The sequence below is a fragment of the Anguilla rostrata genome, chromosome 1 (genome assembly GCF_018555375.3).
Source record: "Anguilla rostrata isolate EN2019 chromosome 1, ASM1855537v3, whole genome shotgun sequence".
NCBI classification, from domain to species: Eukaryota; Metazoa; Chordata; class Actinopteri; order Anguilliformes; family Anguillidae; genus Anguilla; species Anguilla rostrata.
Window position 1 is genome coordinate 48216581 of NC_057933.1, and position 24784 is coordinate 48241364.

The 24784-nt window shown below is 42.7% G+C and overlaps 1 protein-coding gene across 1 annotated transcript in view; it reads left to right on the forward strand.

Annotated features, from left to right (window-relative positions):
- si:dkey-12j5.1 (uncharacterized) overlaps positions 1-24578 on the forward strand; it is a 159844-nt gene extending 135266 nt beyond the window's left edge. The window contains exons 11-12 of the mRNA XM_064339485.1: positions 22751-23485; positions 23559-24578. Coding sequence (XP_064195555.1) covers positions 22751-22927 — 177 coding nt within the window. The 3' untranslated portion in view covers positions 22928-23485; positions 23559-24578. The remainder of the gene's footprint in view (positions 1-22750; positions 23486-23558) is intronic.
- The last annotated feature ends 206 nt before the right edge of the window (positions 24579-24784 follow it).

The following is a 24784-nucleotide window of genomic DNA, read 5'->3' on the forward strand; positions in this document are numbered from 1 at the left end:
AGGCTCTGTAAAATAAAACTTATCAGCTAGATAAAAATGATTTAGTGGCCACCAAACTAGCTCATGGGCAATGGAAAGTTGTTGCATTGTTTTTCATGGTTCCCAACATGTCGGTGACATCATTATACTGGTGTTTGGGTATCTGGTAGGGCTCCGTGATGTATTGGTTTTTTTTTTTTCAATTGTCATTGCGATCCGAATTTTCACTATAAACACATTGCAAAAGGCTGCAATATTAGAATTACGGCACAAGCAATGTCAAACTCGAACTAAAACTAAAATCTATTTTCGACTGGAAAAAAGTGTCCAACTACACATTTTCTAAATGTCGTGGACACTGTCATACTTGTGTACTACTTGTCATGCAGTGTGATTGGAAAGCTTGAGGGGACACCAAAATTCATTCTCATTGATAAATTCTTTTGGTCCTTATTTTGGTTTTGAATGGTGTTGATAAACATGGAGTGGATTTAGGAAAAAAAATTTAGTACATTGCATGTACAGTGTAGTAAGGGATGTGGTTAATTCAGTTGTTTTATTGACCCAGTTGTCTGACATCCTTGTATATTTTAAATGTGTGTCTTAATTGAACATTTCATGCATCTGTGTAACTAGAACATATTCTCCTGGCTTTTCCACTGTTTGGTAGGTCAAGGGGCAGAAAGACCACCTTCTTTTTTTCTGTTCACGTCATTCATTTTAACAAAAGTGCTTTTGAAATGTCATCTCAGTTAGTTCACCCGGCGCAATCATGTTTTCGCAAATGTAAAGGAGTTCGGCATCTGGTTACCATAGAGACAACAGAACCATCCCCCCAGGCCTTCGACAAAGTATACAGTATATACTAGGCCTACTTGGTTAAGGATATGGTGCATATTTATACTGCTGCCAAATAGGCCTTTGGAGCTGATTAGAGAAGTTGGCTAAACAGTACCAGATCCCCTGAACATGTTTCTCCAAAGTTGCCATCCACAAAATGTATGATGAGCATCAGAGATCGGTAAAATTAGAACTGAAGCAAGCAGTTTTCTTTGCTGCTACAATGGATCTTTGTTGTATTTTGTTTTAGGAGAGAATACACTGATGGTCTTTTTTACTTTTGTGACCAAACGAAGATTGCAACGATACCTATGGTTGATCCTTTAAAATAGCATCATCTGATTTCATTACCCAGCTGACATAGGCTTTTCATTTTCAGGGTCTCCATATACATCAAAATGGCATAATATTTCTCATCGCATTTATATCACCTTCGCAATATCCAACATGTTAATCACACGTTTTGCCCTCATCGTGCAGCCCTAGTATCTGGCCGCTGTCAGTATGTCTCTCTGTTGGGGAGAGAACCCTCCTGCCCTCACTTTGAGGTGTTTCTTCTATGCTCCTTTTCTAGCTTGCATGCTAAATAAAGCTTGTAGCATTATATGGAGAACCTTTTACTCCCAGCCTATCATTAGTAGTCCTTACTTCAGTAGTATAGCAGTTAAAGCTTGTCTTGAAACATACTAACTGAAAACATTTTCTAATATGTGTTACTGGTATTATGCACGTGTGACTGTGAATGGGAACATGGTCCCGAGACCGTTAATGAGCTTGTATGTCCCTTGTATTTAATGGGAAGCAGACGCCGCATATCTACTGCTGACACCTACTTACTGCAAGGTTACTTTGGGCTCGGCCTGCACTTACTGTACTACCGACTGCGCTTGTAAAAATAGCCTCTCAGGAGGAGGATACCGCTCCAGTTAGTTTTTACATTAACCACAGTGTCCATATTGTGAACATAAAGAGGCGCGCTCAGTTGCTGTGGGTGTATATGAAAGTGCCCTGAGGGCCTATTCGGGTCTTGTGCTTCGCAGTTTGGCCATAAATAAGACTGGCTAATGAATCTAAGCAAGTGTTGCTTTCGCACTGCGTCACATTGTGTTAGCTGGCTGCCCGCATCGATGAAAAGTGTTGTGTGTACCCCCCCCCCCCACCTCCCACCCCCAAAAAGAGAAAATAATCCTTTCTTAAATTTGTCTGTGGAGATTAAAGACAAGACACGAATTTTGAGGACAATATGTCCTTCCTGCTGCCTTTAACCTCCTCATCGCTTGCTCCTCGAAGCCACGGGACATGAAAGGGCATTCCGCCTGCGCATTCTGCTGTCATGTAGTTCAGTGTGCGGGGCGTACAGAGCACGCATTGCTTTTCACTCCATTAAAAACGAGGAGTCGGCCTTGTGTGCAGTGCATCGCGGCATGAAGATGTATTGTAATATAGCGGGGCGCAAATTACGTTTCTGAAATTTCCACATTCAATAGCGTGGAATTCCTTCAGTCAAGTGTATGCAAATAATTGGGAAGGCAAATGTGCGGTGGGAGAAGAGATTACCCCAGGTTGCAGCTATCACATTGGATTAGGATGTTGATGGAGGAGCGGAATGAGAGCGCGTGTGTTCATGAGTTGTTGAAATAGACACCTCCGAGCTGCCGTGCTGAAGTCCACCTCGAGGAGAGGTTGGAAGCATCTTTTACCAGTAAACAGAGCCAGGCGTTTTTTTTTTTGTTTGTTTTTTTTCATATTGTTGCTCTAGGCCTGTGATTGAGTATATAGTTGGTTCAGCGCGTCTTGCTTTTTTGGAAAACAAATGAGTTTTCTTACAAGCGCCGGGGTTTTTTCCCCCCTTGAGACTGAGCCTGTGGAGGTTATGGTAATGCAGAGATGCAGACATTATTCAATAGCCTGGTAAACTTTTATTTGCGTCATAATTATGCCAAATCTGAAGTGGCTGCAGAAAATTGGAAGTAAATAAGCATGTCTGCAAAGGTGTAATAAAATGATGGATGTAAGTACTTTATGTGAGCCACTAGGATAACTTGCACGCTCATTCTCTTTTAGGCTGCATGCGGGGTGAGATAAGATAAGGTTAGGTGCGATGAGTCCTAATAACTTCATTTCAGATCATATAATACTTTCTCACCGGTTCACAGGACCTCAGTGGAAGCCAGATTTGGTGTGCGTGTGTTCAGCAGACCTGGTTTAGTTGGCATGCTTTAACCCTTCGCACACCAGTAAAATTTGCTTTTTAAAGAAGCATCTATTTTCACAAATATTCTGAGCCAAATCCTTTCCTTTTCTTTATTGCACATTTTTTAAAGTTATACATTTAAGTGAAATTGCATCCAGAAGGGACTCAATGAAGGACTTATGTAAAAAAGTAAGTCCTTAATATTACATATTTCATTTTGGTGATATTACATTTTGGTTAGTAATAATAATACTAATAAATGTATTTTATATGGTGCTTTTCATGGTCTCAAAGACGCTTTACAATACATGATACATACATACAAACATTACATACAAAAAAAAAACATGTAGGAACATGTTCTGTAAGGGGCTGCTGGGTGGATCATTCATTACAGGCGCCATCCATGCTGTGGTGCGTGAATGAGCCCCATGGTCTTGTATAGAGTCTGGACTGTGCTGGTGCCGGCTGTGGCCAGAGGCTCCCCAGGGCGATGCAAAAGTAACAATCGCGCCGCCCAGGGTTTGGGGAGGTTCAGTCGGTCAGAGGCCCATATTTCATCACTCTCTAGTGACCCCCCGTTGGTCAGTCAGGTGCCCGTGGACTGCATGCGAAGGCCACATATGAAAGGTCTTCCTCCGACTCTCTCTGCGAGCTTGGCTGTGGGATGCGGTGTAAAAGGAAGCAGCTGGCGATGCCTCATGTTTCGAAGGATAACCGCAGATGCGCATGCTCTCCAAATTCATCAATGGAGGTCATGCATGAATGTGGCTGCAGTTGAAAATTGATAATTGGACATTCCAAATAAAGTGCGAATTCAAGGTGCAAATTTGACATGTTCAGCCCAATGTTGGGCACCGAAGTTTATAAAAATACAAGTGTATGGAAAAAAAAAAAAAAAAAAAGAAACACCTTCCATTCTGAGGGACCTGTTGGAGTGTTTTTACATTTTACCCTAAACTCTGTTAAATGTGTACTTCACCCAGGTCGTTTTCAGTGGGTGAAAGAATTGTCCTTGGTCAGAGAGCTTTGACCTTCAAAGAAAAAAAATAAGTAAATAAACGACTGAACTAACCTTCAGCGACGTGTGCCATGACGGGCCCTTCATTGTGCTCAACGTGCTTCGGGTCCCATGATAAATCCCACATGAAGGTCACGCAGTGTGACACGCTTGACCTAGGAGATGTGGCTTTGACAGTGGGGCAGGCCACAGGGTCACAAGAACCACTTGGGAGTTCAGGGAAGAGTGGCGGGGGCGGGGCCTGTGTCATTGGGCCAGAGAGCCACGCAGGCAGGAGGCCTTGGTGTGAATACTGATGCCTTAAGGTCTGGGAAGGGCAAAGGGATCACTGGAATAATCAGTAGTGCTCTAAAGAATTTTTGCCCCCAAACTCTCAAGAGGAGAGTCTGGAAGAGGATCGTATTTACGCTGTATAGAGTAGACCCTGAAGAGTGCTGGGCACATACAGACTGCAGTGATCGTATCTGTGCAAAGACCTGCAGGTTTATTTGGGACAGTGCTGAAATGAACTGCCCTGGAAGGAAGTTGGAAGTACCTGTGCAGACAAGAACTTCTGAGAACCAACGAACATTGACCATTACAGCACATAATGTTTCAGTAACTGCTCCCTGTAAGAAGCTGTGATATTGACATGGCAGAAGAAGGACTCAATGGGCAGAAGATGCAAGCGCAGTGGCCAAATTGTAGGTGTTGCAGAGCTGGGTCGAGAATATTTGGCTACGTTTACACCGCCTGGTAAAAGTGACCCAACTCAGATTTTTATTATGAACGTGTAAACAGGAAAAAAGCACATGGATTTGGATATTTTCAGATCCGTTTTGGGCCAAATTCATATGTGGAAATAAATTTGATAGGAATTAAAAATCTGCCAATGCGACTGTCATCGAAACCCACAGATTGGAATTTCTCTTTTATTGCGATTTGCACGTTATTCAAAATGCGATATTCTCATACTTTTTCCACATTTGAATGATGTGTAACATATTTTACATGCCCAACCACTCACCACTGGTAACGGTAAATGTTAAAAGAAGTTAAATGGAGGACGAAGGCTCAGCCCAGTGGCGAATAGGCCAAAATACAGGGGATGTTCGTTGCGGACCTAAGACCCTTTTAAAAGCAATAGCTTGAATGAGCGCACAAGTCTCGTTTTGTGTCCATTGTAGATGGCGATATGGCCGTGGCGGGGTGGATGTTTACTTTCGTATCGGTAACCAAACCCTTGGGTGCACATGCGAGTTGTTTCAAGTGTAAAACGTGTGAGCACAGGTATAGGATATGGGTCACTTTTCAAAATAGATGTAAACAGGCGGTCAAAAAAATAGGATATAGGCAAAAACGTCAGAACTGGGCATCAAGACCGGCAGTGTAAATGTAGCCTTTATGATCTATCAAAAAAGAAGTGGATTTAAAAAATATCCGACCATATACATGCATACAGACAGATCCACCAAAGCGCATTTTCTGGATTCCTTAATAGAATAGAAATCTTAAGCACAAACCACATAAGTGAGGGCAGGCAGAAGTCAGCATTATTGTGCTGGTTAACATGGCGGTAATTACACATAAGAAATGAAAACCAGTAGGAGAGTATACTCTTAAACTCCTTTCTTCGCTCCTGAAATTTTGACCCCCGTCTCAAGACTGGTGCCTGTGATGTTACCACATTGCTTTGTTTTCCTTGTCTGTCCTTCAGAGAGAAATGTCTCTGAATAGGTGTCAGAAAGTATATGCTGGTGAGAGAAATGTCTCTGAATAGGTGTCAGAAAGTATATGGTGGTTAACTCACCCTGTTAACCCTTCTATTTTTGAGAATCACCATTTAGACCTCAGTCACAGCTAGCACAATACAAGGCCGAATGAGGAATGAATAAAACCAGATTTAACAAGCAAAACTAGAATTGCTTGTAATAAAAACTTTAATGAAGTCTTCTTTTATAATTTTAATTAGAATTGGCATGTTTGGCAGCAATTTTTTCACATCGTAAAGTCCATTTAGCTTTTAACTCGGTGTCAAATACAACACTAATGAACTCACACTAAACCACTTCAGAACACAACACTAAACATTATTACTGTAATAGAGACGCTATAATGACATTTTAATTTGAACCCCGTTGTTAATTTGTTGAAAGTCGATGCATGCTTAATAGTTTCAGCTCAATGACTGCAGGAACAAGTGGTATTCTAAAGGTTAATAGATATTATGCAAAATATATTTTTTGTTGTTGATTTTATTGGGGGAGGGAGTGTGTATGTGGGTGGGGGAGGGTCAGGAGGTGTAGCACTTGGCTGGGATATGGATGGCATCTGTCAGGTAGACAGAGAGGTCACCTGTGGAGGGCCGGGCCCCCAGTCAGAGGTGCAGTATATCAGAGTGAGAGAGAGAGCGAGAGGAGTTTTAAAAGGGAACCACGGGGGAAGAGAGGTCACGGGATGATATAGAGCAGAGGGACCTGGACTGAGTCCTTGATAACAATCTAAATTATAAAGGCGGTGAGCGAGAGGCGCTCCTTTGCCAGGCAGATCCATTCATTTCCCTCAAGGAGAGACGGCCGCGTCCCCAGCTGTAAAGAACAAAAGGCGGAACGTCTCCCAGACATCGACGGGGAAAGGAGGCTTCTTTCTGTATGCAGAGCGGGGTCACGTATCCATTGTTTTTCTCTGCCGTACTTTGGAGTGCCCCTTTGTCAAGCAACGTGTCAATGTCTCACTTTGTGTTCGCAGAAATTGTTAGAGGCTCGGCACTAAGACGGCTTGGAGTGCAATTACAAAATTCTTTGATGGGCAAATCGACTGTAATTGTTCTTCCAATTTTTTCATCATTGTTGTTTCACTTATTGTTTCTTTTTTGCAAGACTCATAAATAATGAAATATTTCCCGTATTCTCTCAAAAGTGCATTTTAATAGATTTATTCAAATTACTTTGAATTGTAACAATAATAATGTCATCATTTATATAAATTGCATTTCACAGAAGTCTCAACACACTGTGTGCAATGAAAGATAAAAAACAAAACAGCAAATGAGCAACAGCATACCAGTGGAAAAAAAAAAGTTGTCCGACTTTTAATGGTTGTATTAGGTAGTTCAGAGAAAATGACATTACAATAATCTAATCTGGAAGATATAAATGCACATATTAAGATTACACAAAGACAAAGATTTTTAACTGGCTCTGTGATATCTTAATGGCATCTATGGCGATAGTCAAATTTTCAAACAGATGCTGTATTGCTTCACAATAGCAGCTCAGTTTATCAATTTATAGCATAAATTAACAAAAGCATGTTCATTTCACTTGCAAAATTAATTTAAAAGTTGGGTGGAGTAATCCTATAGTTGAGTCATCATCATCATTGAAAGTTGATGCCGTACTTCTGGATAATATCCCCAAGGGATGCCATATGAATAGAAAATAATAAGGGACCTAGAACTGATCCTTGTGGTAAAATTTACAAAGATTATGTTAAATTAAAAATCACATGTTTAGTGCTATTAATCTAATTAATAGGAGCTGAACCATACTAATGCTAACCTTTAGTCAACAATAGTTAAGTATTCAATATTCCAAAATAATTTTGTGATCCGCTATGTCAAAGTGCTCAGGTCCAGTAATAGTACTCCTGAGGATGAATCCAAATCGACAGCCATTAAAAAGTCATTGACCATACAGAGTGGTTTCAGTGCTGTTAAAAGACCTAAACCCAGACTGAAATTGATCAAAAAGATTGTTGGTGGATATGTAATTATAAAGCTGATTTGCTGCAGTCTTTTCCAGTATTTTGGACAGAAAAGGAAGGTTTGAAATTGGTCTATACTTGTTAAGAACTTCCCATTTAAACCATTAACAATGGTTTATTTATAGCAATTTTAAAGGCAGGGGGAAGTGCATCGGTGAAAAGAGAGTGGTTAATGATGTTGAGGATTGGTGTAGTTAAGACTGGGAGTCGCTCTTTATATCAGGGAAGTAAGCCTTGATTTTCCCCTTGATTTAATAAATTATTCCAAGAGGTGTGCTGTCCTTAAGCCTCATAAATGCATGCAAATTTTCCTGAAAGAAGTGCCTACACTTCCTCATTCTGGTTCTTTATATATTTATTGTCTTGTCTGTATGTAGTGTACTGACCTGAGCAAAATTAATTTCCCTTGTGGACAATAAAGTACATCTATCTATCTACCTATCTATCTATCTATCTTTCTTTCTGCATCTCTGTTTACGTGCATGCGTGGCATTGTAATACCTTGGTGCCGTGCTCTTGCATGTGATTCCTGACGGATAGGGGCACAGCTGAATTAAGTGCCTTGAGCAGGACAGCATTTAGGTTACCTGTGAATTTACCATAAAATTCATCAAAGGGAGCAAGTATGTTATGCTGTTGTTCACTTAAGACTAGTCAAAACAATAGCATTGATGTGCCTCCTCCTATAAGTACTACAATAATTTAGGGGATGACAAGCTAACTCCACACAAAACTGAATGAGACAATTATCTGAAAGTACAGATAGACATACTGAATCCATCTATGAGGACCGGGTCAAGAGTTTGGATTTTATTGGCAGTGGGCCCTGTAACAGATTTAAAATTAAAAGTATCTAAAATGTTTGAAAATTCAGAGACTAAAACAGAATCAGGGCATCAGACACGGATGCTCAAGTCCCCTAGTAATACTGTTCTGTCATGGCTGGGCACAATTATTGAGAGAAGCTCAGAGAATTCAGTAATAAAACCAGTGGTCTATTTAAGGGGCCTATAAATTAAAATGCAAAGAAGAGTAACATGATCCCTTATAATAAAGCTCATTTCCGCAAATGAGTGAAAATGACCAAGAGAAGTAGAACGGTAATTAAAACTAGCTGTATTAACGACAGCTACACCACCTCCTCAGCCAGTTGGTCTAGGCTTCTAAAAGTAGAAGTTAACAGGGGTTTTAATGGCTATAGCGCATTAGGTCTAACCCGGGTTTCTGTCATAAAATCAAGTTATGAGACTGTATAAAATCACTGCAGATAGAGGACTTGTTATTTAGTGGCCCGATATTGAGAAGCCCAAAATGAGCCCTATCAGCCTGGGCCTGCCTGGGTTTGCAGGAGCAGGGGGGTCTCCCCCAGGGGTGACGTGCAGTGGGCTGCCGGGGGGTGCGCAGTCGCAGCTGAGACCGTATTCCCTGCAGGCAGGACTGACAGCGCAGGCGGAGACTGAGGGATGGCTCATAGTGGAGCCATTTGTCCCATCCAGAACGATAAACTTCCCTTGACTTGGGCCTTGCAGCTTACCGAACCCAGGTCTTTTGGATTGGGAAAGTGTTCAGGCTCCAGTAATAATAATATTGTAATAATAATAATTATAATAATAATAATAATAACAATAATACTTTGAAATATACTTTTCTTTCATGCAAAAAATCTTGTGTTATCTGACCTTTCCTATAAAAGACATCGTAATATGTTGTCATACATTTCCCTGTTGTATGATGTTAAAGGGGTATCCCCCCCCCTGCCCCCCCCCCCCCAAAAAAAACAAAAAACAAATTATGCTGTTTCCGCTTACCCAGAGTGCTGTCTATCCACACAGTATTCTGGAGTGCTTAGGTTGAGACTTTGTGTGGATATATACAGTGGGCGTACTTCGGTATAAAGTAGTTTTTGATGAAACCGTACACAAATTAAGCTCTGTGGATGTTCGTGAGTAACCGTGGCATTGTATTTGGAAACCGATATTGCTGTTGAGTTTATTACATTTTTGATACTTTGAGACCACAAAAATCCTCAAATCACAGTAAAACATATCTGGCAGGATAGAAAGCAGCCTGGGTAAGTGGCAACTTAGCTTAAGTAAATTTTTGGTGAACTGCCCCTTTAAATTTTCTATTTTATGTTCAAAACAAAAAAGATTGTGCAGCGGTAGAAAAGGAGACAAGACAGAAGAAGGGGATGTTGGGTACATGAGCCTTAGATGAGTTCTAAGAAGATTTATTGAAGCAAGAGAACAATCTGCAGACAAGTAAATTGGCATTTGAGAAGTGCCACAAACAATAATGCCCTACATCTCACACAACAATATACAGGTGTCCAAAAGCCATTACAGGGTAGGTACCACACTAAAATTGTATGAAAGTAATAACTGGATTGGCTGTGCGAATGTGTGTGCCGATCGGCAAGAGCCGCTTTCATTCCGGAGCATTCTGTCCCCTCTATCCTTGCTTGCTACCATCGCCTGTGTCACTGAATGAAATTCATAAGCAACGATTGCATATCCATTTTGCCTGAGAGGGCTTAATGACATTGTGTTGGCGCTGATTCCCGTGTGGTTTGCCAGCAAAAAAAAAAAAAAAAAAAAAAGGACAAAGGGAGAGCTGGAGTGTTGATTCCTCTTTATGAAATGACTTTGGTCCCCATTTTAGAACGGGCTGTGCCTGGAAGTGATCAAACACTGAAGTGGTTGATAGCAACGCGGTTGTGGGAGTGTCCCTTCCCTGCCCTCACAAAGGAATCCATTTCGCTTTCCGTTTATGGGCAAAGCGCCTTCTCCGAAGGCACGGCCTCCGTAAAATAACTTTGCCTCAGAAGTGTTAAAGTAGAGGGAATCTCAGCGTGTCGCCTCTGTTCGTTGCATGTTTCCACAACAGTTTCTCGCTCGTACGCAGAACTGTTGTGGAATCGGGACTGTTGGGCGGCAGAGATTGATGAGCTTTCATCTGACTCCTTTCTCCCCTCATACTGGAGGGAAGTCTCAATCACGGCGCAAATTAAATCCTGAAATTCATTGCGGATGTAGAGTAGAAGGGCCTTTCTGCTTCAGTAGGTGTTTGAAGCACTGCGGCAATACAGAGCGTCTTCTTCGGCCTCTTGCGTCCTCTGTAAAGGACACGTATGCAATATTTAATACAGTCCTTCGCTCTCGATTCATTTTTCATAAAATGAAGCACATTAAATGATTTAATAATTGATTTAAGCTGTGATGGGGGCAGTCTTGGAGGTAGACTTACTTTTTTCTCTTTCTCTTGGCTTGTTTTTTTATTTTAATTCCCAAGACGACAGGCCGTGGCTGGACTTCTCTGTGCCGCCATCAGCCAGAGTAGCTTAAAAGCCCAGAGTGGTCAGCCTGCGTCCGGTGTTCTCCCCGACCGGCTCGGAACAGAGCCACGTCAATCCAAACACGAGGCCCGTCTGTGTTCAGGGAGGAGAGGTTATTTTTTCAAAATAATCCCGAACAGAAGAGAAAACTGCAGTTTTCAAATCGTTGTTAAAATCGGTTTGTCGTTTTGCCGTGTGATTTGGCACGGCGGAGCGTGTCTATTTCCATTTAATTTATGCGTTTATTTATCCGTGTTGGGGCAAGGCTTTTGTGCGCGTCGTTTTTTTTTTTTTTCTTCTTCCTTCCACGCTTACCTTAATGCTAATGCATTATGGCATGAGCAGCTCACACAGTCAGTTCTCATTACCGGCAAATGTTGCGAGAATCAGAGGTGTTATTATAGAAGATCCAGATCGGGCTTTTTTTTTCAGACTGACAGGCGGCATTAGCGTCAAGCGGGGGAGCTCACGGGGCACGCAGACACACTGCACACACGTGTCTGCGCGTTAGCATTTATCACGCGCCGCTTGAGTGTGTTGTAGTCACCCGGCACCCTCGTGTAGCGAGCCAGCTGTTTCCAAAATGCATCCGGTGACAGTTGGGTGGGCTGTGATTATAAGCTCTTGTCTCTGTGCAGTCTGATGGTATGAAGGGTCTTGATGTGGGAGGGTTTTTTTTTTTGGACGTGGGGGGGGGGGGGAGATGAGGTGAGAGTCTACAATCAGTCACTTTAATCCAGCGTTAAGATACTGTAACTGAAGAGCTTTTCGTAGCGCACTCACTTTGACGCCAACGGAGCACACAAGTCAAGGGAGTTCAGAGTTTAAGACGACACAGAAGTTGAGTGCTTTTGAGTGAATTACTGCTTTACCGTACTGACCTTTAAAAGTGTAACGCAGCGTTACTTCTTGCCTTAAACGTGTCACGTGGAACTTCCAACCCTGGTGTTGGAAGGGAACAGCTCCTGAATTAGAAATGAAAGTGGAAGGAAAAACAGCTGACATCATTTTAAAAAGGAAAAAAAAAACTTAAACTTTAATGGCCGTTCTAAATTAAAAATATTTTTCCATTGATTCCAGGAGTTTGCTATGCTCAGCACGCCATTGTGGTATAATTTTTATAGATTACATTTTTCTTGCTCCTGCCAGTAGAATGGTCTACTAATTAGAACGGTGAACTTTAAGTTCAGATTTACGCCATGATTTGACGTGGTCGTTCCCTGGAAGTTATCGACTGTAGACACGTATTGAGCTTTAAATAACAAATCATTTAAAAGACATTTGGCCATAGGATTATGGGCTAGACTGTTATGACACAAATTAAGTTGTCTAATACTGCTTTAACACTTTCCACGTGACAATGTAGGTCTGATGGCTTATGTCGCTTATCGCAACCTGCTTATTCATCCAGTAATTCTTCATTTTTAATATTTAATTTTTGCTTTTTAAAAATGTTTGTCCAAATATGTTTGTTGTGTTTAAATTCACAGTTGGTTTTTTTGCGTTGTGTATTTTGTGTACATTTGGACCAGTGGACAGCATAGCATAGTATAGCATGTGGCATCTGTGTGTAAAGCAATTCCAAGCAGCACATTACAGGCCCACTATCGCTAGCAGTAGAAGTAGCTACACTGAAGACATTAGAAGACTGAAAGGAAACGCAGTCTTCTAACCCTGAACCCTAAAATCTGCAGCAGTGTTCAGGGGAGCTGCCACACCATAACGATTTATATCAAAACTTGCTAGATAGTTGTGACCTATATACGCTATTATTCTGTTACGTAGGATGTCCATTTTAGACCACTTAACAGCTTGCAGCTGTGCTTAGAACTAAGGTACCAAGGCCCATATTGAAATTTTGTGTTTAAAATTTTTAGTGAAACTATAAGATCAAAGCTACAAAATGAGGTATCCTTTGGTGGGAGTGACCAGTCTGTTTTGGAGATAAGGCTAGTTAAAGAATGTGTGTCTCAGAGAGGTGTTTTTGAGAAATCAGCCTTCAGTTTGGTGAAAGACAGTGACAGTTTCTCACCTGGAGGACACCTAGATGTGAAAACTGGCCCATCAGCCACCGGTGGGGAGGGGTCTGAGTGATTTGGGCCAGGGCAATAGGGCTGGGCCTGTCAACTAGGTGCAAAGTGCAGGTGTGAGCTTCAGGTGAGCAGCTAAATGCAGCAAGTCAAAGGCCTGTGACAATAGTGACACAGAAAAATAAAACTTTTATTTATAAAATGGTAAAACGGTGCATAAACAATGAAATAGTGAATGCCCTAATCACACCTTCCTCTTTAAATACATTATTAATAGCCTGCAGCAGTTAGTGGTATAAATATAGCAGTTAGTGGTATAGATACAGCAGTTGCGCTGAGTAAAAACATTATGTGGAGTGTTGCACCAAAGAGCGATATTAACTGGAGAGTGCAAGATGAATATGAGAGTATAGTTGTAAACATGAGAATGATTGATCTAGGAGCTCAGCGGAATAACAATGAAGAATAATGCACATGTTCTTCCTCCTCACTGTCCGACCCTGTGGTGGATTTTTCCTTCGTCAGTCTCCAGAGAGTAATTCACTATCACTTCTTCCGCTGTGTTCTGTCCTCCGTCTTGCGGAAATTGATGTCCGAAATTGGTTGGATTCAGAGGCAATTGTCCTTCTACAATTCATGTTGTTAAAGGATAAAGCCGGTATAATATCATACGTTTCTTATGAGCATCATATCCTATAAGACCAGTGCTTGAAGTTGGAAAAGAATAAGTGCTGGTACTCATAGAACCCCATAGTGGTGCAAAAGAACATTATAACAAGGCAAAGAGACACTGTTGCTTTTCTCACCATAATACATCATTACAAGGAGGAACCTGGCTTTTGTACCTTTTACTGAAACAACTTCATGAAGTGACAGGGATTGCTTCCATATGTGGAAAGTAGCCTAGTTCCATTTTGGCACCAAAATACTGAAAACAATCCACATCGAAATGAACAATTTTATCAGTTTTGAAGTACATTTGGTCAGAACTACACGGGCCGTGTTTTCATCATAAAAAGGTTGCGTTTTCTGAAAATGAAAATATGCCTATCTGAGCTGAATGCAATGATTTTGGCACACAATTTGATAAAATTACTTCCCGGTTGAGCAGTATGGGGTAGGAGAATGTCAGATCGTATTGAGTCTGACAGAAACATTGTAGGTTTTGGTCTTTGTGTTGACAATTGTAAAAATAAAAATTATACCTGCCTTTTCCTTTAGAAGTGCATTGATCATTGAAGTTTTTCAAATAGTGAAGCAACATTTTTTGCCTTATTTATCTTTGCATCAGTAGGTGATTGCCATCCAGGTATACCTGTATGTTATTTTCGTCACCATGTCACTTGCAAGCTACTGCTTTTTCCACCTAAGAAGACATGGTTGAATCACAGCAAAACTGACCAGACTTTTTATTTTGACATTTTTTCCATATTTTACCATTGTGACACAAGAAAATGATAGCTGAATCATAGGTGAGTACTTCAAGATTCCAAATCTGCACTTGTCCCATTTTTGACCAAAATCACTTCTGACAAGGTTTTTTTAAGCATTCTGTAAAGTTTAGAGCTGCACAATGCCCCCCTCCCCCGCTCTTTCCTGTGTCTGTTCACATATCTCTTTTTCCTTTGATGAATTGGAACCTGGAATGTACAGGACTGAAATGATTTTCGTAAAAGAATCCATCGCATTTGCAAAAAACGTGACAAAATGGCAAGCAAGTCTGCACATTTTCGCTCCTGGGTTAATGAAACCTGGAGTATTTTTACAGGTGAAGGCCTCTGATGTCAGGCACAAGGCAGCACACATCAGAAATGCATTACACAGAGGGGAAAATGTTACTCAGATTGCCAGCAGCCATGCCACTCTAGACCTTTCTCATGACAAACCGCTGAAGCTAAGCAGGAGTGGGATTGGTTAGTCCTTGCATGGGAGGTCTCCTGGGAAAACTGAATTGCTTATTGAAGACGTTTCGGTGGGCCAATGGGGCCACTCTTCCCTATGGACCAAATATAAAATTCTTTGCCCCAGTAATGGGGGTACTGTACTGTAGGAGGTGCCATCCTTCTGGTGAGAAGTTAAACTGAGGTCCCTACTCACTGTGGTCATTAGAGATTCCAGGCATTTTTCTGTTGTGCAGAGGTGTTAACCCTGACGTTTTGGCCAAATTCCTACAAAAACTGGCAATCTGCATCTGACCCACCTAAAGACCCCCTATGTCTGATAACACATAACTGGTTATCAGTGTTGTCACTGCAAAACAGAATTGAGTTCTTCTTAGCTGACCACCCTGGTCAAATAAATAATAATACATATTGAGGAGAAAATAAAAGTGCTGGAAATAAATAGTTTCACTAAGAGTGTGTATGTGTGTGCGGGCGTGCGTACGTGCGTGTGTGTGGGGAAAAATTTAAATGTTATTACTTACTTTCATGGATGTAAATACAACTTGAATTTAAACTTGCTTGGTTAACCCATTTTAAATTCTTCAGACTTCTGTGCCTTGCACTAATGTGCATATAGTACTGTGTATTTAGCTCTGGTATCTGTGAAGCATGGCTCCTAAAACATGTATAATGGCTGCCTGAGGGACTTGGGCATAGATGGGCATCATGAGAGCAGTCTGGGCCCTATATTTACAAGCTCCAGCTTTGGCTTCATTATGCACCAGCTGTGACCGGGAGTCCAAAAGGGTGGGACAGTTACTCACACAAGGAGTAGTGATAAATCAGGGTGCATTAGTTCCTCCCCCTTACCGTGGGCATATCTATGATCTCACTCATTTAGAGATAGGCCTCCTTTCCATTGTTGCCAGCTTTCCATTAGCATGCTGGAAAAACTTGGCAAGTCATTCACACTAATGTTGTGTGAATATACTTGGCTCAATCTGTGTAAGAATGCATATTTCTACTCCATATTTTACGTAACATAAATTAAGTGTCTGTGTTAATTGTACAGAATGTGCAAACATCCCACATTCAAAGCGAAATGTTTAGTAGTCTGTAAATAACGAATGCTTTTAATACATTTGTAGTTGCCTTTACAATGAAAAGCAGATGTGGATTTGCTGTAACCTCACCGCATTCTGCTAGATGTATGTCAGGTTTGAGAGTTATTTTTTTAGTTCTGCCTACTCCTTTAACAGTGATAAACTATCGGGTGTCAGCGCTGAGACGAATGCATTCTGTTTCTCCAAACAGTTCCTCATAATCTTTAGCTGGAAGAACGCAGCCGTTGTAAATCCGTCCCGGTCTTCTGGCCGGGGTCTGTCGGACCCTGCGAGCGGCTTTTTGACCGGGAGCTCTCTGGGGCTCGCATCAGCGGGCCCGGCCGTTTCTAAATGAGCTCCGAAAGGACGCGCCCTGGGCACCGCGCGCGGTTGCTTAGAGACCGCCCGGCTCTCCCGCGGCGACGCGTTACCTAGGGAATACACACAGCCCGCAGTGTTCCCGCCGCACTTGCCTGAGTAAGCTTACGTGGTGAAGGTGAGCTCAATGTCTTGCGCCAGTGTTTCTCGTGCTAATGTAGCAGCAGATAATTGCATTAGGCCGTGCGCACGTGTATAGACAATACAGGTATGGCAGCATGCAAACAAAAACACACCCTGATCCTCCCCCCGCCCCTTTGTTGCCATTGACAGTATGATTTTGTAATTAATTTCCCATGTGGACGTGCTAGTATGAGTGATGTTTCTGTCCATTTCTCAAACATTAATGAAAAAAAGGTCAGTGTATAGTCTAGTTCAGAGAGGGTGCACTTACAACTGCGGAATTGGTTGTCTGTTCCATCCCAGCATAATGACTCTGATACTTTCTGATGGCCAGCCCATTTTCGGGCTGCTTGACCCTTGAACACTGTACGGGTAACCATGACCCTGGAGCATCCTGCTGAGTCTGTGGTTTTCTCCAAAAGGGCTGAGGATTTGGTGGCTTTTAGTAGCTGTCCACTGGGCAGCTGAGCCAATTACATTGCTAATGGTCTGGATGGAAGAGGCTCATTCTAGGATCTGGGGAGAATACCTCTCACCTTAAGCAAGGAGCACAGCTATTGTAGTGGCCTTATCTACCCAGCACTGTGTGCTGAACACGCATTTTCATTTTTTGGAAGTTTTTGCGAAGTTTTATTTTGGCACTCGGGCCAAAATGAATACGTTCCATCTTGTATAACTTAGCTTGCCTTAATGGTCTTAACAGCCTATATCACTGTATCACTAAAGATTACTGTTGGCAATTTGCTTGCATTCAGGATAGGCTACATCTAGAAAAATCTTTGTATGTGTACCATTTGAAGATGGGATTAATGGATTCATTGCATTGCAGTGAACTCAGGGGCTGGTTTTGGCATAACCCTGGCACTGTATACGGGGGTTATAACAGAGAACATTCATTCTCTGTTATGGATGTGAATCGCAGGAATAATTTCAAAGCCAAATCTGACTGCAGATTTCCCCTCAAACACGGTTAATGTTCGTTCAGGCTAACCCATTAAAATTATTTTACATTGTTGCACCATTATAAATATATAGATAAAAGCACTATATAAATGCAGTCCATTTAAAATTTACCATTAATTACTCTCTCTCCCTCTCTCCTTCTCTCTCTTCTCTCTTTCTCTCTCTCTGAAGAACGCGGTGTCTGTGGAGCCCCCCCCCCGACTTGGGCCTTTTGTGTTATTTCCATGATATGATTTTATTAATGCGCAGGAGCGAAGATTAAGCTGAATAATGCACCTTAACCCAGATTCTCAGGTCCGCGCTAATTACCGCAGCTGTTTACGCATGGTGAGAGGCTGGGCTCGCACAACTGTGTGTGCGCATTTGTCTGTGTGTTTATCTGGGAGAAATCAGGCAGAAAACATGTTTTGAGAAAAGAGATTTCTTGTTCTATATGCGCACTTAAGGAAAAAGCCTTTTCATTTCAGGCGTGTTGGACAGTAAGTCATTTCGTTTTCATTGCATCATCCCTGCATGAGTCACTGTATAAAATGACTGATATCTTAACTCATTCCAAGTTCATTTTGGCGACTCAGTTCATGTCACAGCCAGTTAATGATTCATTCTTAGGATTTGTAGTATGGTGAAAAGAATCATGTCTTCCTGTGTTTTGAGGGGAAAAAGATGAAATTTCAATTTAAGTAGAATGACACTGAAATCCACTGAATCAGCCCCCAGACCGATCCAAATGGTGTCTGAAATTAATGAGTCACGCAGTCTTGTGTGCATTGATTCAGACAGCTTGGCGAAGTGATTTTAAATGGACGAATCGTTCCACTGATTCAGCGCTAATCTGAACAGCAGACGTGACTCTTCCCCACAGATAGCACAGTGCTCTACTTCGGTTGTCTTTTTCAGACTTAACAACAAGGCACAGTAACTTTCCCCGCTGACCCCCGTCTGTCCGCTTGCTTCTTCGTACTTTGACAGATCGGTTAGGTTCTCCTTAACATCTCAATCTACCGCTCTGCCCCCCTGTACTTCCCTTAGCAGGGCAGCCTTCAGTCGGAGGTTAGCACAGTCCCATCTGTGCTCCTGTTCTATCAGCCTGAGTACCAAGGAGAAAGTGCTTATCGGTGGAGGGGAAAAAAACAGCCACCTTCGAGCCATTAATTCAGTTGCTGTCATTGAGTTGTTAATCCTTACATAAGGTGCTAAAAAAATGAATATATATTCTCCGTAAATGCTTTCTGATGATTTTTGTGGCCTTGTGCAAAAACGGTACACAGAGCATGTCGCGACGCGATGAGAATTTTTTCGGAGAATGTTTGATGAGGTATGCCTGTTTAGATGGTCTGGGTCCATTATTGGTCAGTCACCTCGCCATTCCGTCCCTCATCAAGGGCAAGCCCCTTCGATTTATGATGCGGCTGGGCTCTACATCATAAAGCCAGCCTTTCTGAATGGCCACAATAACACCACTGCAGTCCTCCGATGCAGGCAAATAAATAATCTATTAGAGTGCAAAGAGCACCTCTCCTCTTATACACTGTTAGTGTGCTCTAATGCGAGGGTCAATTTGGAGTCATAAAGCAAAAAAACATAAACTGTGAGACCATAAGAAATGCATTTGACGAAGGAATACATTTGAATGAATTAGAACGTATTCATCGATTTAAGCAAATCCTGACCCTTCCTGTATATGGTGGATAAAACCGTTAATAAAAGCAGGAGTTTGCAAGATACTGGGAGTTGCTGCCAAATGGTGATTGGTCACAGGGTGGACCTCAGCCCTGGTCCTGGAGTGGCACACGGTCATCTGGTTTTCAGGACCGGCTACTGGTTCAGACCCAAGAAACCAGGTGAGATGAGTCAGCGGTGTGACCTTGCAATGGAACGATTGTGTCGAGTTACGACTGAACCTAGCAGACCTTGTGGCTCTCCGCGACCAGGATTTGGGATGAGCGGGGCGAAACCTCAGAAATGTTGTGGTCATCTACAGTATTGTTGCTCTAGAACTGGACAGTCTGAAGTGTAATATACTCAACGGTACTCTTTATTTCTGCTGGCGTGACTGTGCATAGCACAAGGCAAATAGAAGCACTGCCGTTGTGCTGTAGCGCAGGGTTTAATTCTTAGAGTTTACTGTGCTCTGGAAATGCACTGAAGTGAAACCATGTGGAACTTAAAGATAATGCATGCTTATTTGGTCTCTGGGATTACAAATAAAACTTGCTTTAGGTCTTGTTGTTTTGAAAAGTAATTTCCAAAGATAAATCCTGTGGCCATTATTGTTACAATTGCCTTTTTTTTTCTCTCCGTGTTGTCGCAGTGTGTTTTTTTTTTTAGAAAATAATTGCTCGCTATCGTTTTGGTCAGCATTAGTACAAACAGTACGGTGTCCCCGCGGTTTCCTCTCTCCGTTCTATGCGCATCTGAAGGTGACTCGTTTGTGCTTGGAAAGGCTCGCTAATTAGTGTAACCTAGCAGCCGTTCACCCTGTGCGGCGCCTGTATCCAGGTGGACGGAGGCCTGAGGTAGAAGCGTGACATCACACGCGCTGCTCCGCGTCGTATTAACGCAGCAGAAATCAAACCTCTCCCCAAGTATGAGGGTTTGTTCTGCTGTTTTCCGGATTGTTCTCGAAGAACGCATGTTATACTGTAGCTTTTCATAAATATCTTACCCGTGCACAGTATACATGATGTTTAAAATATATATATGAAGGAACTGTTAGCAGATGCCTATTGATAACTATTCATTTATGAGTGTGAATAGTGTTGGCTGATTCTGGTTGCATCATACGAAGGTGTCGCACACCCCTTTAGTAGACAGAAGAGTTGGACACAGTGAGATGCGAGTATTCTGGAATATTCCGGTATTTATTTTATAAGAGAGAGAGAGACAGAGAGCGTGGTCATTACAAAAATAAATAAAACAGCTTCGCCTTTTACTCTCACAGGATCCGGATAAAAATAATAAACCAACGCAAAAAAAATAAAATAACGAAGACAAAAATAACCAAAATTACAAAACAGCTTTCAGCTTTTTGCTTGCTGGTAACTTTCTCTCTCTCTCTCTCTCTCTCTCTCTCTCTCTCTCTCTCTCTCCCTCCCTTCCATTGGGTTGTGAATCCCTCGGTCACAGACACCTACGGGGAAGAAAGCACACTTTAAATACCTGGACTATTTATTGATGCGCTCCAGGTGCGTGTGCCTTCTTAGCCAGTAGGCGTGGTCCTTCGATTGCGCTGAACCTCTCCCACAAACCGGGCCCTGCCACAGCGGGGAGAGCAGAATTAGTAACGAGTGCAGATAACGCACATTCAGAGAGTCGTGCTTTTCTTGACCTTGACGCACTTATAAGGGCTTGCAGTTGTGTTAGCCATTTTTGGCCTGATTATAGGGAAAAGTTTTACATTTATCAGACGCTTTAAATTTATGTCGAACATGCCTTTGAATTATAGTCTGAAGGAGAATTTGAAGTGCCTTGAGAAAGTATTAATGCCCCTTGAACCTTTTCACATTTTGTTCTGTTAAACCTTTCAATTTGAGCGCATTGAAATCATTTCCCCCCCCAATCGCCAACACAGTATGTTGATCACACTTAGCAGGAGAGCGAGCTTCAAAAGCACAGAACTTGGCCCTGTCCGTTATAGTCTTGTTTTTCTTTGACTTGCCTCCGTTTCAATTCTTCATATATTTTCTGAAGCACCTCGTGCCGGGACCGATTGAAAAAAGCGCTGTACATGTAACAATATTATAACATCGGCTTATTTTCGGTTATTGTCTGCCATCGGCTGATGCCAGGCTTGATTTAGACCTTGAGTAGCGGAGTCCGGAGGAGTGCAAAGCAGCGTCGGAGTCGGAGCAGGCGGATTATGACTGATGATTCAGACGAAAACATTGGCGGCCTCCAGTCTCGGGTCCTCGACGGAATTCGCCGGAGCTCGTGAAAAATGGGCCGCTATTTCAGCCTTCCGTCCCCGCCATTAACTCGCCAGCCTTTTATATCGGCTCTGATGTGACGTTTCTTTTCTCTTTTCATTTTCCTGTTCGGTTTGCGATTGCGCACAGGTTGCTGGATGTAGAGGGACTGTTGCACTCGCCCCTGTTGCTCTCGCCCCTCAGTAATTTGGCGCTCTCAGAGCGAGCGGGTTCCTTGGTGAGAAGGCGGAATGCCCGTGCAGGGAAGGTCTCTTGCCTGGGGAAGGCACTGTGGCTTAGCGAAGCGGGATCACCCCCACCCCCTACCCCCCCCCCAGACTGGTGAGATCAAAGGCCCCCGTTTAGCCCTCCCCCCCAACCCCCCCACCCGCTTCCGGAAAATTCTCAGGCTTGGAGATTGGAATCTCAGCGGTGCTCCGAAAGTCCAATCAGCCGCACTCCGCTTCGCTCTCCACACCTGCACCGTTATCCTCTCCGGCCGGGTCGCCCGCTGGGGGGTGGGTGGCGGAACGCCTCTCCGCGGGTCGGGGCGCGGGGGCAAAAACGATTCCTTACGTGCTCAAGCGGAAGGACCTGAAAGCAGAGGCGTCCTCAAGGATTGCCTGAGCAGATAGATGTAAAAGAACATTTCTTGAGTGCAGGGCAGACAAGAGGCTGCTGGGATGCGCTTTCCCACTGCACTGCAATAGCAGGGTGGGTGGGTACAATGGGAGTGCCCGCACACAGGCAGTCTGAGATGGTTTGACGATTCTCTGATTGTTTTATGTCCGTGGTGTACCTGACCCAGGTGTTTCTCTTCTCTTCTGTCTTCCCTCCTCTGTGTGCGTGCATGTGTCCATGTGTGTGTGTCTGCGTGCGCGTGTGTGTTTCTGCGTGCGTATGTCTGCGTGTTTGTGTGTGCGCGTCTGCGTGCATGTGTGTCTGCGTGCGTGTTTCTGCGTGCGTGCGTGTCTGTTTGTTTGCCTGCATCCGTGTGTGTGTGTGCGCGTCTGTGTGCACCTGCGTGCGTGCGTGTGTGTTTGTGTCTGCGTGTGTGTGCGTGCCTGCGTGCATGCTTGTGTCTGTGTGTGTCTGCATGCGTTCGTGTGTCTGTTTGTGTGCCTGCCTGCCTGTGTGCATGTGTGTGTGTGTGTGTGTGTGTGTGTATGTGTGTGTGTGTGTGTGTGTGTGTGTGTATGTGTGTGTGTGTCTGTATGTGCCTGCGTGCCTGCGTGTATCTGTTCTCGCTGCAGCTGTACATGAAGCTGGGGTGTGATGATCCCGCCATGCTGGAACACACAGAGCAGCTGCTGGGAGAGCTGGGCCCTGGAGACAATGTGGCGGACTCTGGGGATGAGGATCTCCCGCTGGAGAACATCGGCGACGACTTCGTGGAGAGCAGCGAGGACGAGGACGCCATGGAGCACTAACAAAGAACAAATCTGTCTCCTGCCTGCTCTCCCGCCTTCTCTTTCTCTCGCTCCGTCCCTCCCTCCCTCCTGCAATCTCTCTCTCCCACCCACCTCCTACTTTCTCTATTGTCGTCCCTGTGTCCCTCTTTCTCTCTTTCCCCAGTCCTTTTTTCCCTTTCAGTCTTTCTCTTTCTTTCTTGCCCTCTCTCACATCCTCTGTCTCTGCCACCCCCCCCCCCCCCCCAATTCCCTGTCCTTGCTCAGTTCAGTTCAGTTTAATTGCGCTTTTCTGGTTGAACATTACCAAAGCACAGGGTTGCCAAAGCAGACACATACAGTACAATAGACGTTTTACTGCAATCAAACTAATAATAAAAAAACTGAAAAACTGAAAAATAAATTTCTACCATTACTGTTATGAATTTTGACAGGTGTTTATGCCCCCTCCTTCTAGGCATCTTACTCTCCATTACTCTGTCTTTCTCCAACTCTCTGCGATGTGCCTTTACTTCCATATGTAATGTAAATACCGCAGCAGATATGATTTTCTTAGTCCATGTCTTATCATATGTTTTTGTTATTACGCTGACATTACATTACATTACAGGCATTTGGCAGACGCTCTTATCCAGAGCGACGTACAACAAAGTGTATAACAGACCTCTTGATGAGGGGTGATTTGTCTGACCAGTCTTCTGAAGAATCTGAATTCCCCTTAAACAGAGTATTGTGGGCTGGTACATGAGTAGTCATATGGGACTAAAAATTAATTGATGATACAGTACATTGATGACTGCACATGAAGTCTGTTGTCCATGAAATGTCTTGACATGACAGGACATCTTTATAGGATGATGAAAGGATCGCATAATGTATTAGGAGAAATTTTGTTCTCGGGTGAGACATAATGCACGGTTAATCTTCTCAATAATCGAAACATGCTCATGAATGAATTATAAACTCTTCATTTGTGCCACATGAAGGTTCTATGAACATGTATTTTATAACTATTTCAGATGTTGAATATGGAGAAGGAAAAACTCCATGCCATTTGAGTACTCTTAGTGTTATAATTACTGTGCTTCCACCAAACTTAATAATGGCTCCATTTTAAAAAGTAAGAGCACTTTTTTTAATGATCTATTACAGGCACTCAATCTTTGTATATTACTTTGAATTAGGGGGTCGATCAATTATGACTAGCTTCAGATCTAGTCTCAGTTTCTGTTGAAAAGAGACATATATTTTACAAAATACTGACCCGTTTAAAAAAGGACAGAAAATAATTAAAGCAGACCATTAAAGGAAATTAAACCAGTGACATTGTTTAATAAATTTTCACATTTGAGGAAGAATAACTGGGAATGATTATCTTCCAATTAGAAACCATAGTTAACAGTATGAAAGCAGTCAAATGTAATTTCTCATTCTTCGGGCAATGCATTAATGGTTTGTATAGATATCTCCATTAATTAAATCTCAAAGCGAAGATCTGTAATGCTAAAATGGACACTCTACCTTTTCTCTCTGTGATATTCTAACACTTAAAAGTCAACATTAATCTCCATAGAAAGTGGTTTACCACTGTTAAATGGGCTTATGTTATATTATATGTGCCGAACTTGCTACAGCATCCACTGTATAGGAAAATAAAAAAGAATGGAAAACACTCCCTTTGAATGATTTTTCACTCAGTGTGGTTTCTCTGATGGGTCATTTGCGGTCTCGGAATGTGTTGCAACATACAGCAAAAGAAAAATCAAAGAACCCCAGACCGGGGTATAGGGCAGTCATTGAGTGTTCATGAATAAATTAGGCGCGGTATGCTGTGTTTATTGAGCCGCCCGGATCCATACCGGAAAATGTTAAGCCAGT